This window comes from Corvus hawaiiensis, chromosome 13, assembly GCF_020740725.1.
Source record: "Corvus hawaiiensis isolate bCorHaw1 chromosome 13, bCorHaw1.pri.cur, whole genome shotgun sequence".
In the NCBI taxonomy this organism is placed as follows: domain Eukaryota; kingdom Metazoa; phylum Chordata; class Aves; order Passeriformes; family Corvidae; genus Corvus; species Corvus hawaiiensis.
This window is the reverse complement of record NC_063225.1, coordinates 11474913-11501974: the sequence shown is the minus strand read 5'-3', so window position 1 is coordinate 11501974 and position 27062 is coordinate 11474913. Positions and strand designations below refer to the sequence as shown.

At 49.1% G+C, this 27062-nt stretch overlaps 1 protein-coding gene across 2 annotated transcripts in view; it reads right to left on the bottom strand.

Moving 5' to 3' along the window:
* Window positions 1-20629: 20629 nt before the first annotated feature.
* Window positions 20630-27062, bottom strand: part of SMAD6 (SMAD family member 6) — a 44081-nt gene continuing 37648 nt past the window's right edge. For both annotated transcript variants that reach the window (XM_048317926.1, XM_048317927.1), the window contains exon 4: window positions 20630-26717. In XM_048317926.1, coding sequence (XP_048173883.1) covers window positions 26176-26717 — 542 coding nt within the window. In that variant the 3' untranslated portion in view covers window positions 20630-26175. The remainder of the gene's footprint in view (window positions 26718-27062) is intronic.

Here is a 27062-nt window from a genome sequence, read left to right as displayed (position 1 = left end):
AAAAACCAGAAAGGGAATTTGGGGGAAAGCCCATAAATCCCTATTTAAATGGAAAACACTCCACACCGTTCTTTTGGGGGTTTTTGTTGGTTTAGTTTTTTTTCTGCACTGGGTTTTTTTGGAGATGTTCAGAAGGGCAGAGTCAATTGGAAGGGACCTTAAAGATCATCTCGTTCCATGGGCAGGGACACCTTCCACTAGACCAGGCTGCTCCAAGCCCCACCAACTCTCACCAGTTATACAGGAGAAAACAAAACAAAGCTCTTCAATATCATCATCTGTCCCCAGCATTAAGAGCTGCTGGGACATTAATGAGCCTAATTACCAGAAATGCTGCCCATCCAACATCTCCAGCACTTGGGTCCCCATTTTCAAGTCCTCACTGATGTTTGGTTTTAAAGCAAATTTAAACTCCCCTCCTAACCCCCACACACCAAGCACCCAGCATCTTATTCCAAATAGAAAAACAGCTCTGAGGCACAGCAGGGTTTAACATTTTAGGGATGGCACCTTCAGCTCTCAGAAGTCATCTCTGCTCTCAAAGCCTCCCCAAAGCAGCTCCCTTCCCTGCAGCTCTAATCCACACTGGCCAACAAAGCCTTAGGGTGTCTATCAATACAATTTTAGCCTTAATTACAGAGCACTATTAAGTAACACTATTGTTCCCTGACAAAGCCTGTCGAGTTATTTATTAGGGAAGGATTTGGCAAATTGAGCCAAACTGCCAAAGCTTTGCTAAACTGAAACCTCATTTTCCCTGTGATCTCAATGAAACAGATTTTCCTTTCCTGAAAGCTTTGAAATCTGAAGTCTGAGTAGTTGTCACTAAGTGACGATGACAAAGGGCTATTCTACTGCCACTCAGAAAAACTGAAATTTTGCTTGTCTTTACAGTGACAGATGACCAGGCCAAAGCCAAGTTGGGGACTTCTCTATTTCACATCTGCACTGGTCACTACACCCTGATGTTTTCCATCTGTGGGCAGGAGAAAGCACAATGCACTGTCACTGCTTTAGGAGCTGGGAACCACAGAAAAAAGAACCAGAAACCCTTTTTTCTGAGGTGGCCCCTTTCTCAATTGCAGTTTATTCTGACACACAAGAGCAGAGCTTTCCTTCATCAAAGCCCATGGGAAGCTTTGACTGCTGCTGTCCCCAGCCAGGACCAGGCATCTCCCAGGGACTCTTCTGGTGGCTGATACGGAGTCACACCGTGGCTGGCACAGCCACCTCGAGCCCAGACCTGCCTGAGCTCCTATCAGGAATGAGTCCCTCAGCCCAACAAGGAACCAGCCCACAGGGAGGATTTCCAGGTGACATCACAACCCAAATTGCTCCTGCTTCCACCAGCAGCAGTGGCTGGAGACCAAACACCACTTTGGGATTGCTGGAAAGACTTCCCAGCAGGACAACCAGTTATTCCATGGACATGCAGCAGTAAGCGAAAATTCAGCCTCCAGACCATTCTTTAAACACTTTTAGTTATAAGTTTATCCCACCCCCATCAGTGCAGAAATGCCTTTTCCCATCAGTAAGTGCTGGGATGATTATGGAATTCCTGAATGGCACAGAGCTGACACTTGTGGTTGATCCAGTCAGCATCCCATGAAGAATCCTGGAGGAATTGTCAGGAAGACAAGTGGTAAAGGCTGGATTTCCCTTCCTGCACTGCCCAGGACAGGATGGACCCTGATGGGCAGCTCTGCTTCCACACAAGGAGCTGCTTTGCACTGCCAACAGCTAATTCCTAAGCAAATTCTTTTCAAATGTTAATTACAGTCGAACATGCTTGAATTTTACTGACCCCATCAAATTTGACAGGCAACTTCTCATGTTACCCAGAGCCACTTAAAAGCAAAATCAAGCTGAATATATCTTCAGGCTAAAATATTTGTTAGTCTAAAACCCTGCAAGCTTCAACCATAACCTTGCAATTTCCCTTGCATGTATCTCTGTTGATAACAGGCTCAGGACAGCAATTACTGGGCTTGTAAATACAAGCAAATCTCAGGTCTCAGGGCCAAAGGCTGAAACCAGAGCGTGTCTGGTGTTCAGAACACTGAGATTGTGCTCAATGACACACAGACAAAGGATTTCCCTCCTAGATCAAGGCAAAGTACAAGACAAGAAATTGCTTGAAGATCAGGCAATAGTATTTAAAAGAGTGGGGTCTTGAAGTCAAATCTTTGCTCTTTTAGGAGCCAAAAGCCCCATGGGGTCAGGCACCTTCCCTTGGGGGCATGGAAGGGCCAAGGGGCAGATAGAGCATCCTTTTGGGGTTGTATTTTTTAAACAAAACTTGCCCTCCAGACACCAGCATCTCACTGGGCTGTGAAGCTTCAACATGGCAAATCCTGCAGGAAATACAGGGGGATAACTGGGACCTGACAGTTCTTCTGACATTAAACTCCACGAGACTGCCCAGGGAGAGAGGTGCACCAGGGACGCTCCAGTGCGTGCTGTATAAACAGGGCAAGAAGTCTTTCCCAGCCTGACAGCAGTAGGTGGCCCAGGGCCAAACTGGTCCAGACAGGCTAGCACATGCCCTTGCCATTCCTCAGCACTGGTCACACAGGCAGCTCTCCCACCACAACCCCCAGCATCACACTACAAACCCCAAAATGCCTCCAGGAGTTCACTCACGTGTCCATATTCGACACTCCCCCCCACATGCCAAATTGAGTGCCAGAATTTCCCTTCCTCCTTTTCCCCAGCTTTGGAAGAAGCTGCTCTGTACAACAACCCCAAACCCACCCCATGACCCTGAGGCTCACCCAGAGCTCCCCACACTCTCTGGGGTGCCTCCAAAGCCTCTCCCATGCTCAAGGTGCCAGATCAAACCCCAAAATCCCAACTGCAGACATGCCCTGTGCTTCACTCACATCTTTTACCCTTCCACAGGAGAAAGGTCTGTGCTGCTATTCCTAAAGCCCCCATTATTCTGACAGATGCAATAAAACCCTGCCCCAATAATTCTGCCCCAGAGCAGCCCCACAGCTGAAGTGCAGCGACAATTCCTCATGGAAATTCATGGCTGACAAAGGTTTGGAAGCAAACAGGACATGATACCACTGTAACAGCTCCTCTGTCTGTCAGCCTCAGGCTGCAGCCTGCAAATCCCTCCGTTCCCAGATTCTCCATCACTGGGGTTTGTGTGAGGTCAGCCACGAGCTGCTGCCCCATTCCAAAGGCTCTCCCACCCCAAGGGCAGCACGGCAAACTTGTTCCTTCCACTTCTCTTCACTCCCATCTTTTGGGAGATAAGAGCTGCAGGTAACTGCCATGACCTTCATCAGTCAGGTTTGTCCTGATGATGGGCAGAGCCCAAGCAAAGCTCCTGATCCCAGAGCCCGGGAATGCTCCTCTCCCAAAGAAAAAAGCACCAGCTTTTGTGAAATTGAGATTATTTTTCCCCCCAGCATTCCCAAAGTCTGGTGACCAACATCTGTCAGGGTCTGTGGAATCCCACCAGCTCCAGGCTCTGCAGCACAGCTCCAGTCAGGGTTCCCATCTCACCCTCCCCATTTGATCAGGATTGGAATTTAAACCATCTGCAAAGTCACCGACTGTGTGTTAATGGCAACTTGCAGAACACGTTCCTGTTTTATCTCAAAGGCTTCTGGTCTCAATGTGAGGCGTTGAAACCATCACCAGAGCTTCCCCCCAGGCTTCCTGCACCAGCTGTCACAGCACAGAAAAGCTTTTCCCACCAAAAAGGCAGCCCAGCCGTTCCTCTGCACATCCCCCAGCCAGGTTTGCTCTTATCCCTGCGCAGGGAAGTCAAGCTGAGGTTTGGAAGCATCAGGCAGTCAATGCTTTGCTTTCTGATCCCCTCAAAGTCTAATTTTTGGGCTGTCCCAGCCTAAAATCCAAGCTCCCTCCAGGCCCTAAAGGACACCTGATGACATCAGTGGCCATTCCCCTTCCCCACCAGGCAGAGGTCTCAGCAGAGCCCTGATCGATGGTTTCAATCAAAGCAGCCACACCAGAGCCAGCACCTGCTTAAAGCATTGCCCAAACAGATTTAAATAAATGACTGCAACTTGCACACAGAGGCGTGGCCTGAAAATTGTATTTTTGGCTTTCTGACAGGAAAAGGGAAATGCAAACCATGAGATGCCTGTTTTTGAAGCTTGATAGGAACAAATTTGGGAGTGGTTTATCAGACATATGCACGGCACGTGGCCTCTGGGTTTTCTCGTGGCTGAATCCCTTTCTTGAGGTTTTTGGTTTGGGCTGAGGAGCCTTTGAAGCTGCCAGCCGAGGCTGCTCAGCAGGAAGAAGCGTTCAGGACCCAGAACCTGGGGGAGCTGAACCCGTTTTGTCAGAGACACCCACATCAGACACATGCCAAATGCCACTTCCATCATCCCTCAGTCCTGCAGCGCAGGATGTCTCTGCCACCAGCGTAGGGATCCCTCCCTTTGTGCCAGAGGTCCCTCTCTATCCACTTGATGTCTTTATCCAAGCTTCCCCAAAGAGAGGAGAAAATGCTTGAGTTCATTTTCACAAGGCTTTTCAATGCTGACCACAAGTGAAACAGGGCAAGAACTCCCCAAATTTATTCTGGCTGGTTGAAGTGTTCACTTAAGGCTCAAGCTAAAAATGGGAAAACTCCCAGAAATCTGTAAGAAGTAATTCCACTTTGGAGTTTTCCTCTCTAACCCCTGACTGGCCTTTCTGGATTGTTACCCAGACACCCTTTACCTCAGGCTGCAGCTTGGTTGTTCACATTAAATATAAATGTGTCAATCTTCACCCCAGCATCTTTATTTTCCATGAGATCCAAACCCAGCCAAGTGCAGGGTGCAGGAAGCAGAAGTGGCTGCCTTCCTCCATCCTCACTGTCACTGCTTTGCTTTTTGACATTGCAGCCTCTCTGCACGAATAAATCTTGGTTCCAATGCTGCCAAAATGTTTTGTAAACAGCTTCCAAGAGAAACAGAATGTTTTTGCTGCTGATTTCATCTGGGCTGTTTGAACACATGAGCGAGTTCCTGAGAACTGCAGAGATTTGCAGCTTTAAATAGCCCAGATTTTTTCCTGTCAGGCCCACAAGCCTCAGTGAAGTCACTCCAGGGATGACTTTGGTCCAGGAACAAACATTTTAGACTGAATGTTTCAAAGCCTTTGGTAAGGCTTTGGGAATACCAGCAAGATTAGGATTATCAAAGAAGATATCTATATTAGAAAAGCCAGGTTTATTTCTCCAAAATCACAGAATCATTTAAGTTGGAAAAAGAGCTCCAAGATCATCAAATCCAACCATTCCTGAGGCTTGTGCTTTCCAAATTCTCCAAAAGAACTCAGGGGCTCATTAATACTTCAACCTTTTATGAGTTCACGAAAGAAAACCCCAAAAATCATAGAAGAGATTCTGTAAAACACATCAACTGCCTCATTTATAATGTTAGGCTTTAAAAATACCCAGGGGACACATAAAATTGTGAACAATCCCTGTTGGCATATTGGGATTTCACCCTGAGCCACAAAAGCCAAGACAGCACAGTTTTAGCCTAATTCACGTTTTCTCAGCCGTCATCCTGTTCAACTCAGTTTGGGCCAGTTTAAATTCATTTTGGAAACAGCATTCTCCGTGAGGCTTCATTTTTATCACCCAGATCCCAGCATGGATCCTGAGCTTCAGGAATCACCTCTGGAACAGTGTCAGTGTTCCTCTGTCTCTGCCACAGCAAAAGCGAATCCTGTAATTGGTGACCAACACATAAATGAAAAAATATTATCAAATAAACCTACTCGGGTTTGTCCCATGGGTTTGCTAATCATGCAGCATCCTCCAAGCCAAGAATTCTAAACCAAAGGTGGCATCCTCTAAAAACCAGGCAGGGCAGCATCCTTACCACGCACAGGACAGCAGCACCACCCTGACCAGGGGAAGAGCAACTTTTCAGGGCTCCTTTCCCAAAACACAGAAGTTGCTTCGAGCATAAATCCCTCCCTGCTGGGTCCATCGCAGCCTCTCATGCCCTTGAGACAACAGTCCCCCTCTCATCAAGGGTGAGCTATGCCCCATCTCCTTTCCAGCTAATCTGCCAAAGTCCTGCATTAGAAATTAAGAGTATTTCTCCTAACAAAAAGGATTTTTGCAGCTTTGTGTCAGCTGTGGAGAGGAAACTGCAATAAGGAGCACAGAAGGTCAAACCCCAGCTAAGCACGGGCTGGAGAAGCCACCTTTCCAGCACAGCTTTGGAAATCCGTGAGAAATAAGAAAGTTTCCAGTTTCCAAGCTGCCCCTATTCACCTACTGAGCTAAACAGGTTTGTAAAGGAAAAAAAAAATCCTAAAAAAAAATCAGGATTTCAAGCCCAGCACTGCCACAGCTCAAGAGCTGTGATCCCACCTCCCCCCACCCAAGTGCTCCATCAAGAGCAGAGCTGATGGGCAACAACCATGGTGCTTTTCACCAGCCCTGCACTAAACCACATCAATCTCCTGTTCCATTAGCCCCTTATCTTCTCTCCCATTTATTTTATACCCAGTCTGCAAACACCTTCAGGCACTTGTGCTACTCAAGGGTTAAAATATTTGCTGCTCACACACCTGATGAGGTTATGACAGAGCTTTTGGTGCTGATTAATCATTAGCAGTTTCCTCAGAATTATTTTTAAAAAAGTCACACCAAAGTGGCTGCTCTAAGAGCCCCTGTGATGCTTTAAGAAGTGAAACATCACAAGTGCAAAAGCAGCTTTTTGGGGATAATTTAAACAGCATTAACCTCCCTGCAGGGCCACATGAGGTGAAGCAAAGTTTGGCTGAGATAACACACCTTGCAGGAAGCGGCTGTTTGCTCCATGAGGGATTTTGCACATGGATTCTCATGGTGATTTGGGCATAAAAATGCTGGGAAAAGTCTTTCTGTTGCTGTATTGACATTGTTACCAAGGGCATTCCTGGCCTTCCAGTACAAACCTTGGCTCCAAAGGGGACTTTGAGCATCCCTGGAGGAGCAAAGCTATCTCAGTGGATTCCCATGATAAAATTAAGGAAAAGATCACTGGGGGCAAAAAGCAATGAGCAAAGGCTGGAGCCAGCACTGATAACGAGGCACAATGATCAATATTGTCACTGCCTAATGGTAATTTACTGCCCAAACCCACCCATCTCCAGGCTGTGCTGGGGCACTGGATGTACTAAAACCTGGGAGGGAAACCTGGGAAAGTTTAATATAAGCAGATATTTTGGAGTTAAAGTCTCAGGAGGAAACACAGGCTCTGGCACTGACAGCAGCACAGGGCACTCTGTCCCTCCAGTGCCTCAGGCGGCACACCAGGACAGAGCTGGAACATTTACCTGTCCCTACAGGCACAGGGAAAAGGAGGTGACTGATCTTATGAAATCTGCTAATTAATGTTTATGAAGATCCCAAGATGAGAGTCCCTAATTATTTCACAGCACACCCAATTCCTTATCAAGGGACCTGCTCATAACCCTGCAGCCCAGAATGCTGCTCTGGTTTAATCCAGCCCTTTTCCAGCCCAATTTGGGAGTGCCCAGGCTGGTGCAGTGCAGAACATGACTCAGCCAGGCCTGTGAAGAACAAACCAGGGTTTTAGAGCCCAGCCTAGACAGGAAGATAAAACCAGTTTTCAAAAGCAAGATACCCTCTCCATGAAGAGCTCTGGGACCATGTAACATCACTGATCCCATCTAAACCCATCAAACTCCTGCACAGCCCTCTTATCCCCGGCCAGCTCCAGCCTGGTATGACCTGGCAGCAATTCCATTGTGGTGTCTACCCTGGCATCCCTGGAAAACCTGCACAACTCCAACCCCAGCTGTTCCAGCAGCTAGCAACAAGAGCAGAGTCTGGAGCAACTCAGCTCCAGAGTGTTCCAGCAGGGAGGAGAGCCCACCCTTGCCTGGCATCTGCTGGAACTGCCAAGTGGGGAGGGCATTGAGCAGGATCCTTTCCCCTGCACAGGGAGAAGCACAGGTGTGCTCTCAGTCTGCCCCGTGCTGTAGGAACACAGGATGGACACCATGGGAATGATCAGCCCAGGAGCAGGACACAGCTGGGGTGGACACAGCAGCCAGGTGATTCTGAGGAGAAGGTGGTTGCTCGGGTTAAGCTCCTGATTCCCAATTAATTCTTCCATGCATTGCTCAGAACACCTCTCCCTCTGCTCTTGGAAAAACGGCAGCATCAGATTTTCCAGCAGGACAAGCCCTGTGTGTCAGGAACGTTTTCTTTCAGCAATGTGCTAAAGAAGTGCAAAGGGTCACGGGAGCTCTGGGATGACATCAGCCTCTTTACTATTAATCCTGTGTTGAATATTATCCAGGAGAGAGTAATTTTTAATGGGGCCCTGGTTTGTCTTGTTTAAACTTGCACATACTTGAGCTACTTTTAGGCCTAAACCCACAGAAAAAAAATAATGCAGCTTGGCTTTAGTACAAGCAAGAGAAGTGCTAATTCCACCTTCTTTTATCTCCACATTTACTCAGTAGTACAGAGTAAATAGACCAAAATGGAGATTGTTACGTTAAGGCACACCTAATAATACTACACCGTCCTTAATGCCAATTAACTCTGGGGCCTTTCAACACTGCACTCACTCAGAGCACACTTCAGATAATACAGCTGATAGAGGAGGTGAAAAAAGTGGCGTGATCAGCAGCAGCGGGGGAATCTGAGCTTCTAGGAGTGGAATGAAAGTGTTTCTCCTAGCTGCACATGGAATTTTTGTCCTGCAGGTCTCCAGGGCTTTATCAATCTCTAACCCATTTCCAACCCCGCCACACTGTTATTAAATACAAGAGATGAGCCCCAAGCAGCAGGAAAGGAATTCAGAACACAGTTTTGGTGCTAACCCCAGATTTACAAATAAAACTGGGTGTAAAGGAGCTGAGCAGCTGTGCTAGGCTTGCCCAGAGAGTCACAGAATCACAGAGTGGTTTGGGGTGGAGGGGACCTCAATAATTGGCTCATTCCACTCTCCTGTGGTGGGCAGGGACAACTTCCACTGCCTCAGGTTGCTCCAAGCCTTCTGCAACCTGGCCTCTCACCCAGCAGTGAGGAAAGGAGGGAATCAGGCATCCTATCCCCAGCATAGCCCAGAACTCTTATTCCATAGGAGCAGAAACTGCCAAAGGAGCCACAGCCATTTGTGTGAGCAAAGGACCAAACTCCAGCCCATGTAAAGGACACCAGGGATGGATTTTCCCTGCCAGGATGGAGGTTACCCAGCTTTCCAGCCCATTTATTAGCAATGGGCCAACAGCTCTCTGATGGTGCCCCAGGAAAGCCTATGGGAAGTGTAAAGTTGTATTAATAATCCAAAGAGATTTAAAAAGGATTTTTGTTTTTTAGAACCATCTGTCTGCTAAAAATGGCAGAGTCTCCCATGGAGTCCAGCTCTGATGCCCAGTTACACAGCTAGACACCAGCAGGAGTGCCAGCAGAGGAGACTCTGGTCCCCATGGTCCCTTCCTCACATTCCTGCTCCCAGATAACTCACAGGATGCCCAGAGCTGACCAAGAGGAACCTACAGCCAAGTGGGGAAACCATGGCTGACAAGCAGGCGGCTGCAGGGCCTGAATGCTCCACAGTTGGAGAGCGAATTTTTAATTTTCATGCTCTAAAATAAGTCATCATCGGTTATTTCTGAGATGGAAGGTATGATCTCCCTTTCTAAATATACACCTGGAAGGCTGCCAGGGAAACACGGGCCTCCAAAACCAACAGGAATCCAGCCTGGAGACCTCAGGAGCTGCTGGAAAGGTCTTTTCCACAGCAGGGAGAGGAAGCCTTGGTCAAATGGAGGATCAGGAGAGCCCAGGGTCCTGAAGCAGAGCAGCAGAGCCCTCAGGGCAGGGAGGAGCTGAGGAGGCACAGCAGCCCCGTAATTCAAAGGAGCCGCAGAGCCCGGGATCCAGAAGGCTCCTAGTCATGATGGGACCCCTCCGAGGGGGACGGGAGGAGCCCTGAGGGCTCTCACACCTCGCATGGGATGAGATCAGCTCCTTCTAAACCTGCTCACGGTAGGGCTGCCGCTGGCATTGACTCCCCAGGAGGACAGGAGCTGTCAGACAGACTCCAGGCTGTGACAAAACCCACAGGAGGAGGGCCTGGGATCCTCACAGGGGTGGGAGAGCCACCACACCAGGGGCAAGGCAGTGTTGTAGGCATTGCAGGAGGCCCCACAAAACAAAACTCCCAACCATTTCCTTGCCCATCAAGCCTAAAGAGTGATAATTAATTAGGAGAATGAGTACTAAGGAAAACACTTGGGCACTGGTACCACCCAGAGCACCAGAGGAAGACAAAGGTGAAACCCTCAACAAGGAATTCTTCTCACACAGCCAAGAGGGACATCAGCCCATGGGACAGGAGCTGCCTCCAAAAGGCCTTTCGAGCTTCATAAAAATTCCAGCTTCCAAAGTCACTCCGTCTCTTCCCCTTGGCCCAAAAATCCAAGGTTTCCAAATGTTGAGTAACTCGAAATTTTCTACTGGGAATCATAGACTTAAGGCTGGAAAAGATCTCCAGGATCAATTCCAACCATTAACTAAATGGTTAATGGTTTAGTTCCACCACTAAACCATATCCCAAAGCATCAAAAAACATTTAGGGAAAAAAAAACCCAAAATGAGGATTATTGAAAAAAAGCATTTGATGGGGTGGGGGAAGTGGCCTGTGACACTGATGCCAGGCACAGAACTGGCTCAGAGTTCACAATCAAGCTAAGTCACTAAATTAAGAAAACACCTTGTAACAAGTTATAAAGGCAATTGATTAAATCACAGAACCTGACACTGTGGAAAAATCGCTAATTGCTCTAAGGGGAGGGGAAGAATTTTTTTTCAGATGCAAATAAAACCAGGCTGATTTGTGCCAAGGAATTTTTGTTTTCCAACCTGCACTGTTTGTTCTGTGGCACAAACCAGGGAAATCTGGTTCCAGCCCAGATTTGTGTTTGGTGTAGCACCGAGGCTCAGGAGGGAAGGGCTGGACCAGGGGATGCCACCCCACAGAGCACGGTGTAAACCAGGCCTGTGCAACCAGAGCAGCAGGAAATCCATTTTTACCTGGATTAGCACATCGGACAAAGTCAATCCAACTCATTGCACCAGGATTTTCCCAGTTGCCTGTGTTTTATAGGGAAAGGAGCCTACCAGCAGGAGACACAAGTTAGAAGAGCAATACCTGTGAATTTTAAAGCCATCTGTGCTGCCTTTTATCTACATGTTGCTGAAAACATGAGCAGGATGATGGCAAATCAAGTCATTTCACACCACAGAGCCAAAAATGGCTTTCTGGGTGTTATTGCTCCAGTTAAAGCTGGTTCAGGCAGAGCAGAGGGACAATCCACCAGCCCTTCCCAGTGCTAATCACAAACAGCTCCATCCAACTGGGAGGCTCAAACCAGTCCCCGGGGCTGCTTTGCTGAAGGAGCAAAACCCATCTGCAGGTTTCAAGTGAATTTTTCACCTTTTCTATCAGGCTGGATCTAATTAGGAAAGGAACAGCACCGGCAAAAAGGCTAAAATTGAAGTGTCCCTCAAATGGTGGAATGTTACTGGGAAAGGGGAACCTCAAGCCACCGGTTTATGTCCATTTCTTTGGCTTGGCTCTCCAGGAGCACCAGGCACTCCCCCACTTTGTACCTGGATGATAATTTAATCAAATCAGGATTTCAGCAACAAAATTGGTGACTTTCTGGAAAATGCAGGAGCAGGGACAGTGCATGGGGCACTGCCCTACAGCCAGAGCTGCTCCTTCTCCAAGACATGAAGGAGGAAGGTGTGGATGTGGCACTTGGGGACACAAATCAGTGTTGAGCTTGGCAGTGCTGGGGGAACAGTTGGACTTGCTGATCTTGGAGTTCTTTTCCAACTCAATGATTCCAAGATCCTGAGGGATATAAAAGGATTGCTGGCCGTGCCAGTGCTCCTCTAGGCACGAGGAAGGAGAAGAGCCAGTCTGGACCCAAAGCACCCTCTCCCACCTTACCCCAGGAAGGAATCTACCAATTCCATGATAAAATCGTGGTGATTTCACCAAACCCACTACAGTCATGACAAGAGGCTGAACAGGTTTAATCACAGCTCCTGGATTTGTCTGGTGCTGCCAGCTCCTCAATCCTGCAGACACAAGTTCATCTCCACAGTGCTCATGAACATCAAAAGGCTGGAGGTGCCAGGGAAAACTGGGGATTCTGATGCAAATACATCCAGAGCCCCTTCTAGAGCTCCAAAGCAAAGCTCAACCAGAAATGCAGCTTCTTCAGACCAGGATCCCTTGCAACAGCCAAGCTTTCCTGCTTCTAGTAAGATCTGAAATTGCCCTGGAAGTGCCTTTCTGAGGATAGTTCAGAAAACCTTTTTATAGACTTTTCCAGACACACATCTCCAAAGAAGGGCACAGAAGACATCCCATCACCAACCTCTCCTTCCTTCCCCAAATAAGAATCCCCTCCAGATATGCTTGTCCCCAGGCAGGAATCATCATGGGAATCCTACAGAGATCATGAAATTCCAAGTATAATCTTCATTTTACAATTCCTTAAAAAGAAGGGACTTGCCTGAAAGCAGACTTAGGATTTGGACCATAACCCCTTAGTTCCCAGTTTACCAAACTGAGGCATGGCTCACTCCAGATTTCCTATCACAAACAGCAGCTCCCTCCATTCATGCTGAAAAAAATTTCTCCTTAATGTTTGAAAATGATTTACTGTAATGAAGAATGTGTCCATATTTCCATAAAAAAACCCCTATTCTTCCAAAAGATGGCTGGATTTATAAAAAATGGCCCCAAACATGGGTAAGAGACAGGGCCATTCCTGCTCTCTGCTAATGGGGTGTTAAATTATCCCAATTACAAGTGTTGCAATGTCACATCTTTAGCTCCGTAACAAGCAGTAAAATCTTGGCAGAGCTTTTGGCCAAAGGCAATTGCTTATCAAACCCAGTGCCAGAGAAAAATGATAACTATTTCCTAGTGCATCAGAGGAATGCTGCAGTGGGATGCAGAGCTTCATTAGCCAGAGACAAGCCCATTGTGGTGGCGTGGTTTTCATCGTGGCAGGGAGGTCTGCGGGAAGAGGCTCCTGTTGGAAACGAGATGAGCGGAGCCCAGCCAGGGCCCCATGCACTGGGGTGCGTTAATTCATTCCCTGCTTCTTCTGATTTATTTAGAAAGCTTTGGTTTTGTATTCACTGAGCTGAATTCAGAGAGAGGCCAGCAGCAGCATGGAGAGGATTTCTAAGTGGAGCATTTATGGAATCACAGAATCCTTTAGGCTGCAAAAGACGCCCAAGGCCAAGTCCAACCATTAACTAATGGCACCAAAAGCAGCCTGGCTGCAGGAGGAATCAGCAAAGCTGGGGTGGGTGTCCCAAGGGCTGTTGCCTCCAGCAATCCTACAGCACCAAGCTCAGCCCCATCCCTTCCAAGCACCACCTGAGAAAGGAGGGCTAAAGATCTGCTACCCTGAGCAACATCCAGGTCTTTGTAGGATACACAACACACAAATTTATCCTGTTTGGAGAGCCAGGAGCACATCAAGACTGCCCTAAGTCTCACACACTCTCAGATTTAGGTTAGGTTTGGCAATCCTACAGCAACAGCTACAGCACTCCAGCAGCTTTGCATCCCAATCCTGCCGGAACCTGGATGAGTAAAGCCTGCACTGAAGGGAAAAATAACACGGGGGGGGGTGGGGGGGGGGGGGGGAAAGAAAGTCAGCTGAACTTTCTTTAACCTCACAATGAGAGCAAAGGGATTTCTTATTTTCTTCCCTCTGGTTTGTCCATCCCTAATTAGTATCTCAGAGAAAGCCATGTCAGAGTTTCGTAACCCCACCAGAGCAGGGAGGCTCAGCCAGGACTGCCTGGGGTTGCAGAAATTCAGAGTTTATCGTCTGTCCTCCCAGCACTTCTCCCAGGCCAGACCATGGGGTGTGCCAGGGGCCAAACTGCCAGACATCACAGCACTCTTTGGCCCAAAAAGTCCTCAAAAGGCAACCAAAACAGGATCTGGAAGGTGGAGCTCCCTGGCCTGAAGCCAGCACTAGGAACATGCTGGATTGGACAGGCATGGAGGGATAAGCTCTTCACCACCCAAAGGCTGGCCCAGAAAAGATATAACTATGGCCTGCAGCTCCCAGTGGGGACAATTCCCCTACATTTTGTCCATTTAATCTCAAGGGTGAGGAGCTCAGCTTTGGAAGTTGCATCCACCTGAGACATAGCTCCTTGAGGTACAGGAGCAAGAATGCAACCCCCTCTCCATTCCAAAACTCCAGGGCCAGCAGCTGTCTCAGGGAATGCAAACACTTCTACCATCAACCACTAAAACTCAGGATTTCTCATCCCAGTGGGTATTTATAGATGCTTCCCAGGAGCACTGAGGCAGGGAGCCATGGACACAGCCTGGAAAGCTTGGGGAGGGCTGAGGCACGCTGAGCTGCAGTCAGGTTTTGAGGGCTATTTCCTGGCAATGGGTGTGTCAGGATTATTCATTCGTAACAGCCAATTCACACCAAAAATCCCAGACTTGCCATTAGATGTCCACAACAGAAGGCAGGGCTAAGAGCTCAACCAGGCCAGGGAACAAGATCAGTGCTAAATGATCCATTATCCAGCCAAGGGAGTTAACTAAAACCACCATGACTTCCTAACAAGCCAAAATATGAGACTGCTCATGTAGAAACCTTTGATTCTAGAGGACAACAAATGCTTAAAAGGAATCTCATCCATTCACCAATTCCTCCCACTCATGGGCTACCAAACCTGGCCAGGACATTCCTTTGTGGAGAGATGAAGATTTTACACCAGATGTTGGAGATTCATCTTCAGAGCGCCAACAGGGCTTTAACAACAATCAGAGCCTGGCTCTCCAGGACACTGTGCTGCCTGGAAGGTTCCAGGGTTGTCCCCAGTCCATGTCACCCCCCAGAGCACACCCACCTCAACAGGGCTCACGGCTGGCTCCTCCTGGAGCCATGAACAGCCAGAGGAGGGGGCTCCATGGGAGGGATTTACTCCAAAGGAGACACATCCTTCCTGATAATGGGTTCCAGCTTCCTTTTCCCTATTCACATCTGGGGTGTATTTCTAGGTAGCCAATTTAGCTCCATGGTTCCACACATGGTACCGCAGCATTGCCTTCCCCACTCAGAGAAAAACCTTCCTCTGCTGAGAAACCACCCCCAGCAGTTTATAAAGCTCGACAAGGAGTGGCCAACATGAAGAAACAACAGAGGAGGGGGGAAAAAAAAAAAAAAAGGAATAAAACACTGAAAAAAGCAGTGCGACAGCTCTGGAAAAAACCAAGAAGAAATTATCCCATTTGTATAAGATATTCCGAGAGCCGGTGTCAGTCCATCATGGTTTGTATTAAACCCAGATGGAGATCATCTCCTCTTCAAAGAGAAGTGGCTGTAGTTGTTACAGTCGGCCAGCTGGTTTTAAGCTCCCCTTTTCCCTGCAGTGTAATATATCCCGTGCTCGTTGGAGCTCACGTCCCATGGAATATCTGTGCAATTTGTAACCAGCACACAATGCGGCTCAGCTGTAATTCCATAAATCACCCCGCAGCCTCCGTTTAACAATAAATCTTCTGATAGCTCTGGACTGCAAAGGACCAAGTGAAGGTTTGAAAGGGTTTTGGTTTTTTTTTTTTCCTTGCCTTTCGAAGAGAAAAAAGAGATTCAAAGACATTTGCAAAATCCACAAGGGGTCAGTGTCTTGGCAGAAATCCTCCTCCAGCGCTGAGGAGCACAGGCATGGCCTCAGCTCCAGGATGTTTTTAATACTCCAAGACAAGGGCAGGATTTGTGGGGGCAGGGGGTTGATTTTGATGTTTCTCCCTGCCTCCCTTTTTAATGAAAAAAAGCAAGTCAAGCAGCAATTCTGCTTTGCTGCACTGTTTTTCTGCTTCGGCACGAGTGACCTCTGAGGAGTGGGAGAGCCCTGGAGGGGGATGCTGACCTTGGACCTGCCTTGCTCAACCAGGGTGGATGCTGGGGCCGGGCAGGGAGGGGGCTCAGCCCCAGCAGCTTTCCCAGTGCTCAGAAACATCCCCTGTGGGGCAAGGGCAGTGCCACAAAGGGACAGTGGGATCACAGCCCCTTGGATTCACTCAGTCCCTCCATACTGGTGCAGCTCCATGGTGAGCTCAAGGCTCTCCATGGTTCCCTCGTGCTCCCCAGTTTGGTGGTGTCACCCCCACCGTGCCTGGGGACATCAGCCAGCCTGGGCATGGGGCAGGATGGGGCAAGGCGAGGCTGCACAGAGAAGTGGAAAAGGGTCAGAACACCCCAAACCTCAGCCCAAACCCACATCCCACTGCGAGGCTGGTGTTGCACTGAACTTGTGCACACACAAAGCCTCAGAGCCTTAAATAAAGTCCAATCCCCCCATCCTTCCCTCTCCTGATCCACCTGAGGAGTTTGATACCAACACCAGGTCGAAAGGAGGGGATGGAAACTACAGCATCTTTAAGGTCCCTTCCAACCCAACCCATCCTATGGGGGAACAGAGCATTTCCCAGCCCATCTCAGAACAATGGCCCCAGAGGTGTTTCTGAAATAAATGAACATGTCCTCCAGCGTTGCTGCAGAAGTTTTCATTCTCTACCATGTAAGAAGTAGGCTGAGCTTTCCAAGTCCATCTGCTGCATTTTCCTGCCCACATGGAGGATTCAGAGTTGTTTTGCTGATTTTCCATTGGCTCAGGAGCTGCTGCTCCAAGAAGTGATGCCCAGAGGCCTCACGAGCCTTGACTTGGTCTCCCTTTCTCAGGTGTGTGGCACCAAATCAGCCCAAACCCCCAGGAGGGGTCTCTGAGGGGCAACTGTAGGTTGGTGAGAGAGGAAGGATTGCCCAAGTGTTACTCAAGGAGCAGCTCTGACCTCCCTCCCTCCCTCCACCACCACTTATCTTGGAGGAAACATTTCACATCATCACATTAAAAAATGTGCTTTTTTTTCAGCACTTTCTTTTATACTTAATAAACTAAAGTTTATTACCATTAAGCTGCTATCAAAAGCCTTCTGGAAACCTCATCTCAGCTTGTCTAATTTCAGGCTAAAAAGCTCCAACCATGTTGGTTAACTCCAAAAATCACCACGCAACCCCTTTCATCTTGCTTGATCCCAGCCCACGTGCACATTTTTGTGAGACGTTTCCTGAGCAGGAATTAGAGGCTATCAAGTTTTTTTAAGGGAAAAGCAATAGTGAGCTCAGCTCCCATCAGGGCACCACGCACTCAAAGCCACTGCAGGTGCTGGGAGACCCCTGCCCAAGTTCCTACACATGCACTGCAGTTCCACGGGTTACTGATCCCAACAGCAGCACAAATCCTGCTTGTCTAACCCCAGCACAGGGGACAGCTCTGAGCCAGCTGGGTGATATCTCTGATTTCAGGGATAGGTAAAACTGGGAAGCAGAAAGGAAAGAAGTTCTCCCATCACGTCCCCACAGATGGAGGGCGGTGTCAGAGGCTCCTTGCAGCCACTTTCTGCAGCAGAGCATGGATCCTATCGGGGATTTCTCTGCCAACACAACCAGCTGGAGGAGGGGAGGATTTGCCCTCGTGAAGCAGCAGAAGCCACGACCAGAGGGGATCTCATGAAGCAGAAACAGAGCTCAGCAGGGACTTTCCTGGTGGGAGATTCTGAGAGCGAAGTAGAACATCCTTTGTGACCACCCTCATGCACCTGCTCCTGCAAGGGCTGCAAAGAGATCTCCTGCAGACCCAGCACCAAACCTCACATGCAGGAATTCACAAGTTGGGCAGCTCCAAGAAGCAATAATGGGTTAGTTATGGACTTGCCAAAGCTATTTCTAAACTACTGCTGTGACACAAGAGCTGCACAAGCTGTTCCAGCACCAGCTTCCCTGGACTGATGGTCCCATTCAATCCCCACCATGAGAGCTGCACCATGGGCTGGCTTACAGAGTCCTCAGAAGAAAGAGAGAAACATGCTGAATTCCCCAGCATTTGAATCACGGAAGTGTTTGCCAAGAATGGGCCTCCCTCGTTACAGTTTCATAATTCTTCAGTGCTCTCAGCCCCGCTCAGACCCCGTCTGGGTAATAATTAACTGTTCCCAGCGCTCGGCGCCTGCTCCATGCAGCCCTGCGTGCTCCGGCTTGGCACTCAGACCTTCAAAATTAACAGCACTGAGAAGTTTATTTCTGTTAATTATGCTATTTTGGAAAGAGAAGAGGAAGGAAAGCAATTTCCAGAGACATGTGGGGGGTTTCTTCTCACCCTTCCCCCCAGCATCCTTCAGGAGAAGGCACTTCACACCCACCATGGAGCTCCCGCAGAAATGGGTTGTGGTTTCAATTCTGCATCCCCAAAGTGAACACAGATCCCTGCTGCCAGGGGAGGAGGCCCAGCACTGCTCCACACAGAGCCCACAGAGCCCTCAGGGGGTGGTGAGTCAGTTCCCTTCTCACAAGGGTTTGTGCCACCAGCCTGGAGAGCCTTGTGTCCCAAATGCCACCCACAACCTGACTCGCCCAGTGCTGAGACTGAGACCATCAGAGATGGACAATGACTGAGGGTGTTGGATGGAAGAGACCAGCAGGGACAAGGTGCAGAATCTTCTCCCTCCAAAACCTGCGAGGGAAGGTCTGGGGACTCTTCCCTTTGTTCCATCCCTGTTCTCTCCCACTGCACATGCTCTTCCCTGGGATGCCAGGCTGGAGGGCACAGAGCCAGGCTGTGACCTGCTGCCACTGCTGCAGAGTGACACAGGCAAGTCATCAAAAAATGTTCTGTGGCCATTTCATTTGGTTCCTGCCCCATCATGGGGTGCAGAGACACTGGGGACCGAGCAAGTGCCACTGTCTCCTGCACCACTATCACACGTTCTGTGGCACTGGCAATTTCAAACCCCATCTTGGACATTCTGGCAAGAGGCAAGAGGTCAGAGACACTTTATTATTAAAAGAAAATTTAAAAATCAATCAATAAAGGAGTTTCTGCAAGTGTTTCACATGGAGAGAACGATCTCCTTTCCTCTTTCCTGTGTCACAGGTTGATGTCCACTCTCTGTCAGCACAGTGGAGCACCCAGACAGTCCCACCACACCTGGCACAAGGCCACCAGCTTCTCACCCAACCCAAACTGGCAGCTGGAGGGTGCTGAGGCTCCCAGCATTGCCAGGGCTGTGGAGGGAAGGAGCTGGGAAGCACCAACACACAGAGGAGGAACCTCTGAGGAAACTCCTGGCAGCAGTTTTAAAGCAACAAGGAAACCATGAGCTCTGGGGTTCCTTTCTGTGACCACAGGACAGGGAGATGCCACCAGTCCATGGCCCTGGCACTCCCAGACCACCTCCTAGTGCCAGTGCTAACCCCTCCCACAGATGTGATCACACCAAATGCAATCCCATAAACAGCATCCAGATGTGATCTGGGAGGCTCCATAAACCTTCTCCCGACAATGGTGCCCAGAAGGATTTGGAAAGCTGACAGATAGCTTTGAAGTTTTATGCAATGTGCTTTGGACATCCACAGCAACAGCTCCATCATCCCATCCCACCAGGCTGAGCACCCTTCCCACATCCCAAGTGCTGCTAGGACAGGACACGTGAGCCTGACATTTGCTGCGTTCAGGAACTGGGGAGCTTGGAGGCTGCTCCGCCCTTTATCTCCATCCTGGGGGGCTGGAAATCACCCTGGCATTACCCGAGGAAGGCAGCACTTAGGACATTTCCTCCACATCCCTGTCCAGGCTGAAAATACTGTGGGAAAAATTATTCCCAGAAAAAAATTGGTAGCTCCAAGCCTGGCCCGGCAGCGAGTGAAAAGCGAGAGGCAGGAAAAGCAGCAGAGCAGCCCTTCCCAAATCCAGAGAGGAGCTCGGGGGGCGGGGAGGGGGGGGTCATTTCTCAGCTGAATTTCCTTAGGAAACATGGGAACAAGCCACCCTGCCTGTCCATCCCCACAATTCCTGAACCACTGCCTTGCTTTTAACCAAAACTGTGTGAGGATGAGCCGTTGCCAGAGACATTCCATGGGGTCTGACGTGCCATCCCACACCCCCTTCCTGTCCCTGCGCAGGGAGACGCAGCAGCAGGAACAAAACCCTGCTTTAAAAAGGAACTGCAAGAGATGTCCCAGCCCCAAAGCCCATAACCAGAGCCTGCATCTTCTCAGGCAAGCAGGAAAATCCAACCTCCAGGTGCAATTCCATGGCAGCTGGAGCCCCCAAGCCCCTCCTCAACAAACACCTTTATTTTCCCCGACGCTTTGCCTCTCCGCCAGCCTCCACAAGTGGGATGCACTACCCACCACCCTCCCAGAGCTCCATCCCACTTCTCCAAGGTCCATTTTCAGCTTCGTCCCCCTCAGCCCCGTGTCCCCCTGAGCCAGGGCTGGAGGGAGGCTGAGAGAGTCACATTTCCCCAAGAAATTCCGGGAAAAGCGCTCCTGCTTTTAATGAGAAGATTTTTTTTTTTTCTCTGCTCTCTTCCATAGCCAAGCTAATAAAAATGGAAAGCAATAAAAAATTCCAGCAGAAGGGAGGTGCAGGGGAGGAGCAAAGGGAAGATACCACTCATTGAAACCTATCCTAAACAGAAGATAATTAGCCACATATATTCCAGAAAGAATAGGAACAGTATATGCAATTATTGGGAATGCACACTTTAAGAGCATTTGCCAAAAATGCCTGTTTTTATTAAAAAGGAATGGTTTCACAAAGGCCCAACTGTAAGAAAGGTTGTAATTTGCCCAAATAAAACTTAATTTGATCCATGAAATAGCTGTGGTTTATTGTGTAATATATGTGCTATGTGTTTTAATTTAATAGAATCCAATATAATTGTAAGCCAGTCGAGTTTCAGAGCAATTTTGGGTTGTTCCCACAGTGTGCAGAGCACAGATGCCACTTTGTGCATCGCACCAGCACATCCATAAATCAGGAATATAGGAAGGATTATCCACAAAGCAGCAAGTAATGCCTCATCACACTCCAGACAGAAAATAAGACCTTTGAGGGAAGCAAAAGGAGTTATTTACAGGAAGTAACTCGGGATGCTCTGCACTCAACCAGGCTCCAGGATGCAGTTTCAGGGTGCTGGACCAGCCCCAGATGTCACCCAGCAGCCTGTGGTGCTGTGGGCCCCCCATTGCAGAGCCAGGTACCCCCAGCCCACTTCAAGTGAGGGGAGATGGAGGTGAATCCTTATTTTTGCTTTCTAGGAAGCTCGTGGTCCGTGTTGCCTATCAAGGAGACCAGATCTGTGTTCTCCCACCAGGCAGTTCCTGCTCCCAAACAGCTCAGGACAGGAGGGACGCGCTGGGAGGACGCACCAGGACCTCTCATCCCCCAGCACAGCTCTGCAGCTACCCAGCTCCCATTTCCTTAAAAAGCTGAGCTTAAAGCAGTCAGGGAGCAGCAGATTCAGCACCAGCCACTCTCCCCAAGCCCCCCAGGCCATGCCCTGCACAAGCAGCAGTTCCCCACAGCCCTGTCCCCACAGCCAGCTCCTGCCACAGGGCATTTAGCTGGACAAGACATTTTGTCCTGGTGTTTGTCAGGGAAAATCCCCACAGCCTGCTCTGGCTCCTGAGGCTCATCCCACACCCCTCAGAGGCACCAGCAGCTGCATCCCCTGACCCAGGACCAGCCCGTTAAAAGTTCTTCCTCCATTCCAATCCCACCCCAGAGCAGGCAGAGCCTGAGTCTGGAGGGCCACAGGTTTGGGAAGCACAGGTAGGTGTGTGAGCAGCTCTGCTGCTCTGTTAAAGGCATTAACCCACATCCCAAAGAGCTGGAGACATTCCACCACTCACAGCCCATGAGGCCAAGCAGCATCACACCCCCCAGCAAACCTCCACCTCCTTCCTCTCCACCAACAATGACTGTTTTCTTTTCCCTTGGCAGCCCACGCGTGGGGGGCAATATCCAGTTTTGAATTATGCATTGAACAAGCCCCTCTGCTTTTACAGGAGATAAAGCCCTGAGAAGAAGGATTATGGCCTGAAGACTGGCAGCCCCTGTAAAACTGCAGCTAAACCTGTGCCACAAAGGGATCTCAGCCTCTCTTTTTAAGAAGAGCTGAGAGTGGGTGAATTTAGCATTAATTTCTTTTCCATTCTGGCTGGTGGAAAGCATTTCTCAGTCACAGCAGCAATGAAAGTCAAGGACAGGGATGATGAATGTCGGCTCACAGGAAGAGCAGCAGCCTCTGGGACCCAGCAGCAACTGGCTGCTCCTCCCCAGCCCAGTGCACAGTTTTAAAACCCATTATTGCTAAATTAAGAGGATCTTATCAAATAAACACACTCTATACACCAAAGTCTGCAAGGACTCAGGTCCAATACTAGAATTATTAATTCAGGACTTCCACTGGAGCGGATATGGGGCGTATGTGGCACACACAAACTGTGCAGCCTTCAGCCCCTTGCTTGCACCCATAACACCAGGAGAATCCAGCTGATGCCTCCACCAAAGCCTTGGCACTCACAGAAAAAGGTGTCCAGCGAGTTTCACTGCTTCAGCACCACCTCGGAACATCTCCCTGTCCCACCACCCCCACAGATGATCCATAAAGCAGCCGGGTGAGTCAGGCCACGCATCCCAGGCTTTGCTGCAGCATCAAGATCTGACTCCTCACTGCCAAGGCAATCTGAGGGCTGTAGTCTGGGGCAGCTCCACCTGAGGAGTCACTGCCTTGGAGGGGTGACTCTCACCAGCCGGAGCCCAGCTGAGGCACCAAACCCACACAGCAGCCCTGTCCTGCAACAAACCATCATCTCTGCACAGCCACTAATAAGCCAGAGCAGCTCTGGGGTTAGTGCCTGGCTAGGGCCCTTCAGCACAAGGACAAAGATGTGTTTGCTCAGGGATTCACTGCCCTGGGTCTGAGTGGTGCTCCAGACACCCAGCCTTGGCACTAAAGAGCAGTAGAGGCAGCTCCCTGAGCTCAGTCTGACCCCTGGGTGCAGCACAATCGGTGTTCCAGCACTGCTACTGAGAAAAAAACCCCTCACTTCCCCACTGCACTGCCCAAAACATCCCTCCAAAAAAGCCCTTGGGGATTTGTAACCACAGGGGTGACCCAACAGCCTTCTCAGGACAAAGCCGAGCCAGCTCCAGCTGAGGAGCCACACAAACCCTACAGCAGCTCCCCAGCCCCGAGGCACCCACAGCAGCCGCAGGAGCTCGGACCAAGCACAGCCCAGCAGCCTCCTGCCAAGGGGGTACTTTAATTTATACCCTTACAATGCTGTAACACCACACAGACCTTAAAGGAACAATGGAGAAAGTGCCACTTACCTCGGGTGTTGGGAGACCACGATTCCTTCAGGAAGTAGGAAAAACCCCACTTGGAGAAGCTTAGGAGGCTGCTCAAGCAAAAGGGGGGGAGTGCGGCCATCCTGCTTTCCTGCTTTTATAGGGGCTGGGGCAGATGGGCAAACAGCAGCAGCTGTGGGTGCAGCACAGCAGAGACCCATCAGCTCATTAATCAAACCCAACCACGTCCAGCTGCTCCTGCAAACCGGGCAGGGAATTAACTCCCTTGTCCCCATGGAAGTGCCCTTCACCCACAGCCACCCCAAGGGCTGCTCCAGGTGCCAGTTTCCAGCCCCCAGGTCCAAACCCGGTGTGGGGGATGCACAGGGGAGGCTCCAGCTGAGCTCTGAGAGGGTCCAGTGTGAAGTTCAATAGCTTTGAAGTCCTAAAGCTCCTTTAAAGAGTTCCAAGTTTCAGTGATTATAAGGTATTAAAGAGGCAAAATGAGACTGAAAAGGATACTTGATGTCTTATTTCATTGCCTCACCATAAAATCCTTTTTTATTCCCTTTAAAGCCCTGCTGTCAACTGAAATAAAACTCCAGATTTATTCCTGGGGAGGTGCATGAGTAATGAAAAAAGGAGAATGAAGCACCATCAGTGGATTGCACAAGGGAAATCCCAGAGTTAACCCTCAAATCCATCCTTGGTGCTATTTTCTTCCAAAATATGGATGGGTAGAAAGTGGAAAATGATGGCACTGCTGCACGAGGAGGAGGAGAACAGGGAGCAAAGGTGTGAATGTGGTGGTGGGAAATGCTGGGAAAAAGAAAAGGAAACAAAGGAAACAGGAAGAAGCACCTTTTGCTGGTGCTTCCCAGGTAACATGAGGACAGCATTAACAAAAATCTCTTTAAAAAGTCCCCAAAACATAAAAATAGCCTCTTGATGGACTGTGTGAAAGCGATACAGTGAGGGAGGTGGGTGGTTTGGCAGGACCCAGCAAACCTAAGCCAAAGGGATAAAAAAACCCCTGCAAAGCTCTTGAAAGCTGCTTTAAATGAGAGTGACATGTTTTGACACCGTTCCCGAAGAATGGCTGTAACACAAACAAAAATTAATGATGTCAAGTATTAATACTGATGCTGCAGGAATTCAACCAATGTGGTCCCAATTAAACATCAAATATGGTTATAATTTGAAAAATGACTCCAGGAATGTCATTGTGACATTCCCTGCTCGGGTCTCTCCCAGCATCCGCCCAGGTCGCTGTGTTTCCCTGTGGGATGCAGCCCCCCCCCTTCCTCCATCCCTGGAAGTGTCCAAGGCCAGGCTGGACGGGGCTTGGCACACCCTGGGATGGTGGAAGGTGTCCCTGCCCATGGCAGGGGGTGGAATGGGATGAGCTTTAAGGTCCTTCTAACTTGAACCATTCCAGGGTTCCAGGATTCTGTGATTTCCCATCCTCACTCATGGCTGTGGCAGGAACACCAAGTCCAGATGCCAAAAAGCATGACTCGCACCAGGAGGGCTTTTGAGTAGTAAATTTAGGTTCTATTTAACTCTTTGATGTCTCATTGCATCTTTTTCTCTGGAAATATGAAGGTGACAAAAATATCCTTTGCAGCCTTGAAAGCTTCCCAATCACTGGGCTCCAGAGGCTGGATTTTTATGGAAATCAGAGGTACAGGGATTTGTAGAACTCTAGGACTTGGCAGGACTACTCCCTGGCAATAAATAACTTCCTTGACCAAGCAAAGCCTGTGTCCAACCTGCCCCTGCCAGGCCCAGCACAAGTCAGCAGAGGGGCTGATTTTATCCAGGATTTCCAGGGAGAGTAAATCAGCCAGGACAGGCACAACTGACCAGGACATTTTTTTGGCTGCAGCTGCTCCTCAGAGTAAATATATTCCTCCCAAACACTCCTGGATCATTTATTGCCTGGACGACAGACTGGGAGATCTATGGGACAAAGCTGCTCACAACTCCTCCAAGGCACCTCCGCCAAGGCACTGGAGACGTTCCCAAAATCCAGCGCACGCTCCAAAGGAGGATCCACCCAAACACAAGTTGTTCAAAACCTCCATTTGTTTCTCAACCATCAAACACATCTGGGACACGCTGGACTCACAGACAACCCCAGGGTAAGGCCGATAATCCAAACTGGTTCTGCTGGGCAGCTTTGTGGCCATGGAATATTCTGCTTTTCTGATACCCACTGATAAGCACTGATGAAAAATTATTTGTGCAAACATGGACGTGCACCCTCACCATGTTCCCACCACAATTATGTTATCAGAGAGATCAGAGAGCCCTGAGTGAGAACAGCTATGGGAGAGCTACCTCTCACCTCCTCCCAGTGCTCCCTGGCTCTCCAGCTGGCCTCACTCACCCTCACCTTGGAGCTAGCTGCAGCCTTCCAACTCATTTATTAGTTTTCCAGGGTCCTGGCTGAGATGGGAGACAGCAGCTGCCCTCTAGAACCCCCTGACTGCTGCCAACTTCAGCTGGGGGGGGGAAGAAAAAAGACAATTAAATCCCCCCCCATAATGCGAATACTTTATTATCAATGAGTGACTGTATTAGCTTTTTGTCTGGGTATTAATAATATTTCAAAAAACCATACATCAAAATTAGGGCTTTCTCCTATTTTTGCTGTATAATTTTTCTTTGTTTTTTTTTTTTTTTTTAAAAATCTGTATTGAAAGAATTATATAAGCCAAAGTGCATTTTCTGTTTTTTGTCCATATACACATTGCACCATACATAAATAATTACATTGTAAAAATGACTCCATAATTACAAGTATAATATATATTTTCATATAATATATAAAACTTTATATTAAATCTAGGTAGATGATATTTGGGATAGTCTGTGTCTTTTTTTTTTTTTTTTTTTTGTGTGTGTGGTTTTTTTTTTGTTGTTCTCCTTTTGCCAGAGGCTGACCGTTATCGGTTGTTGCTGAGTAAGATCTCCAGCCAACAAGGACACGACGTGATGAACTGTCTGGAATAACACGGCCCCCAGCCCTTGGCGAAGCTGATCCGGACGCTGTTGGGGTCGTAGGGCCCGTCTGCATAATCCAGCTCGGCCGTGTGCTGCAGCAGGCAGGACTTCTCGTAGTCAAACACCTTGATGGAGTAGCCCGGCATCACCTTGCGCACGATCAGAGTCCTACAGTTGGGGATGTCCAGTGTCGGGGAGTTGACAAAGATGGGATGCTCGCTGCGGTTGTAGGCCCACACCCCGTCCGGTTCCTTGCTCAGTAAAATCCCGTAGCCGATTTTACTTCGAGTCCTTCTCACAGTCTCGCTCCTGTTGTCCAGGTTTAGCTGTCCGAGGCAGAAGCCGTTTCCTTGAGGTAGGTCATAGAAGATACTGACAGACTGTTCGTACACTGTGTAGAGGCGGCCCACGCGCGTCCGGTGCTCCCAGTAGGCCACGTTGCACCAATGGCTCCTCTTCACGGCATCGGGCGACGTGCTGGCATCTGTGGGGAGACAGAGAGAGTCAGGAGTGCTGGGATCACCTGGGAAACGACAGGGATGGAGGCTGGGAAACAGCTCCTCCCACCCATCAGCTTTGCTCAGTGAGAACTGAACTTGTGCTCAACCCAAACCTTGTGTTCAACATAAACTTCATGTTCAACCCAAAGATGGTGCTCAACCCAAACCTTGTGTTCAACACAAACTTCACACTGAACCCAAAATTTGTGTTCAGGCCAAAACTTGTATTCAGCTCCAAACACGTATGTAACCCAAAGTTTGTGCTCAACCTAAAACTTGCGTTCAACACAAACTTCACGTTCCACCTAGTATTTGTGTTCAACCCAAAA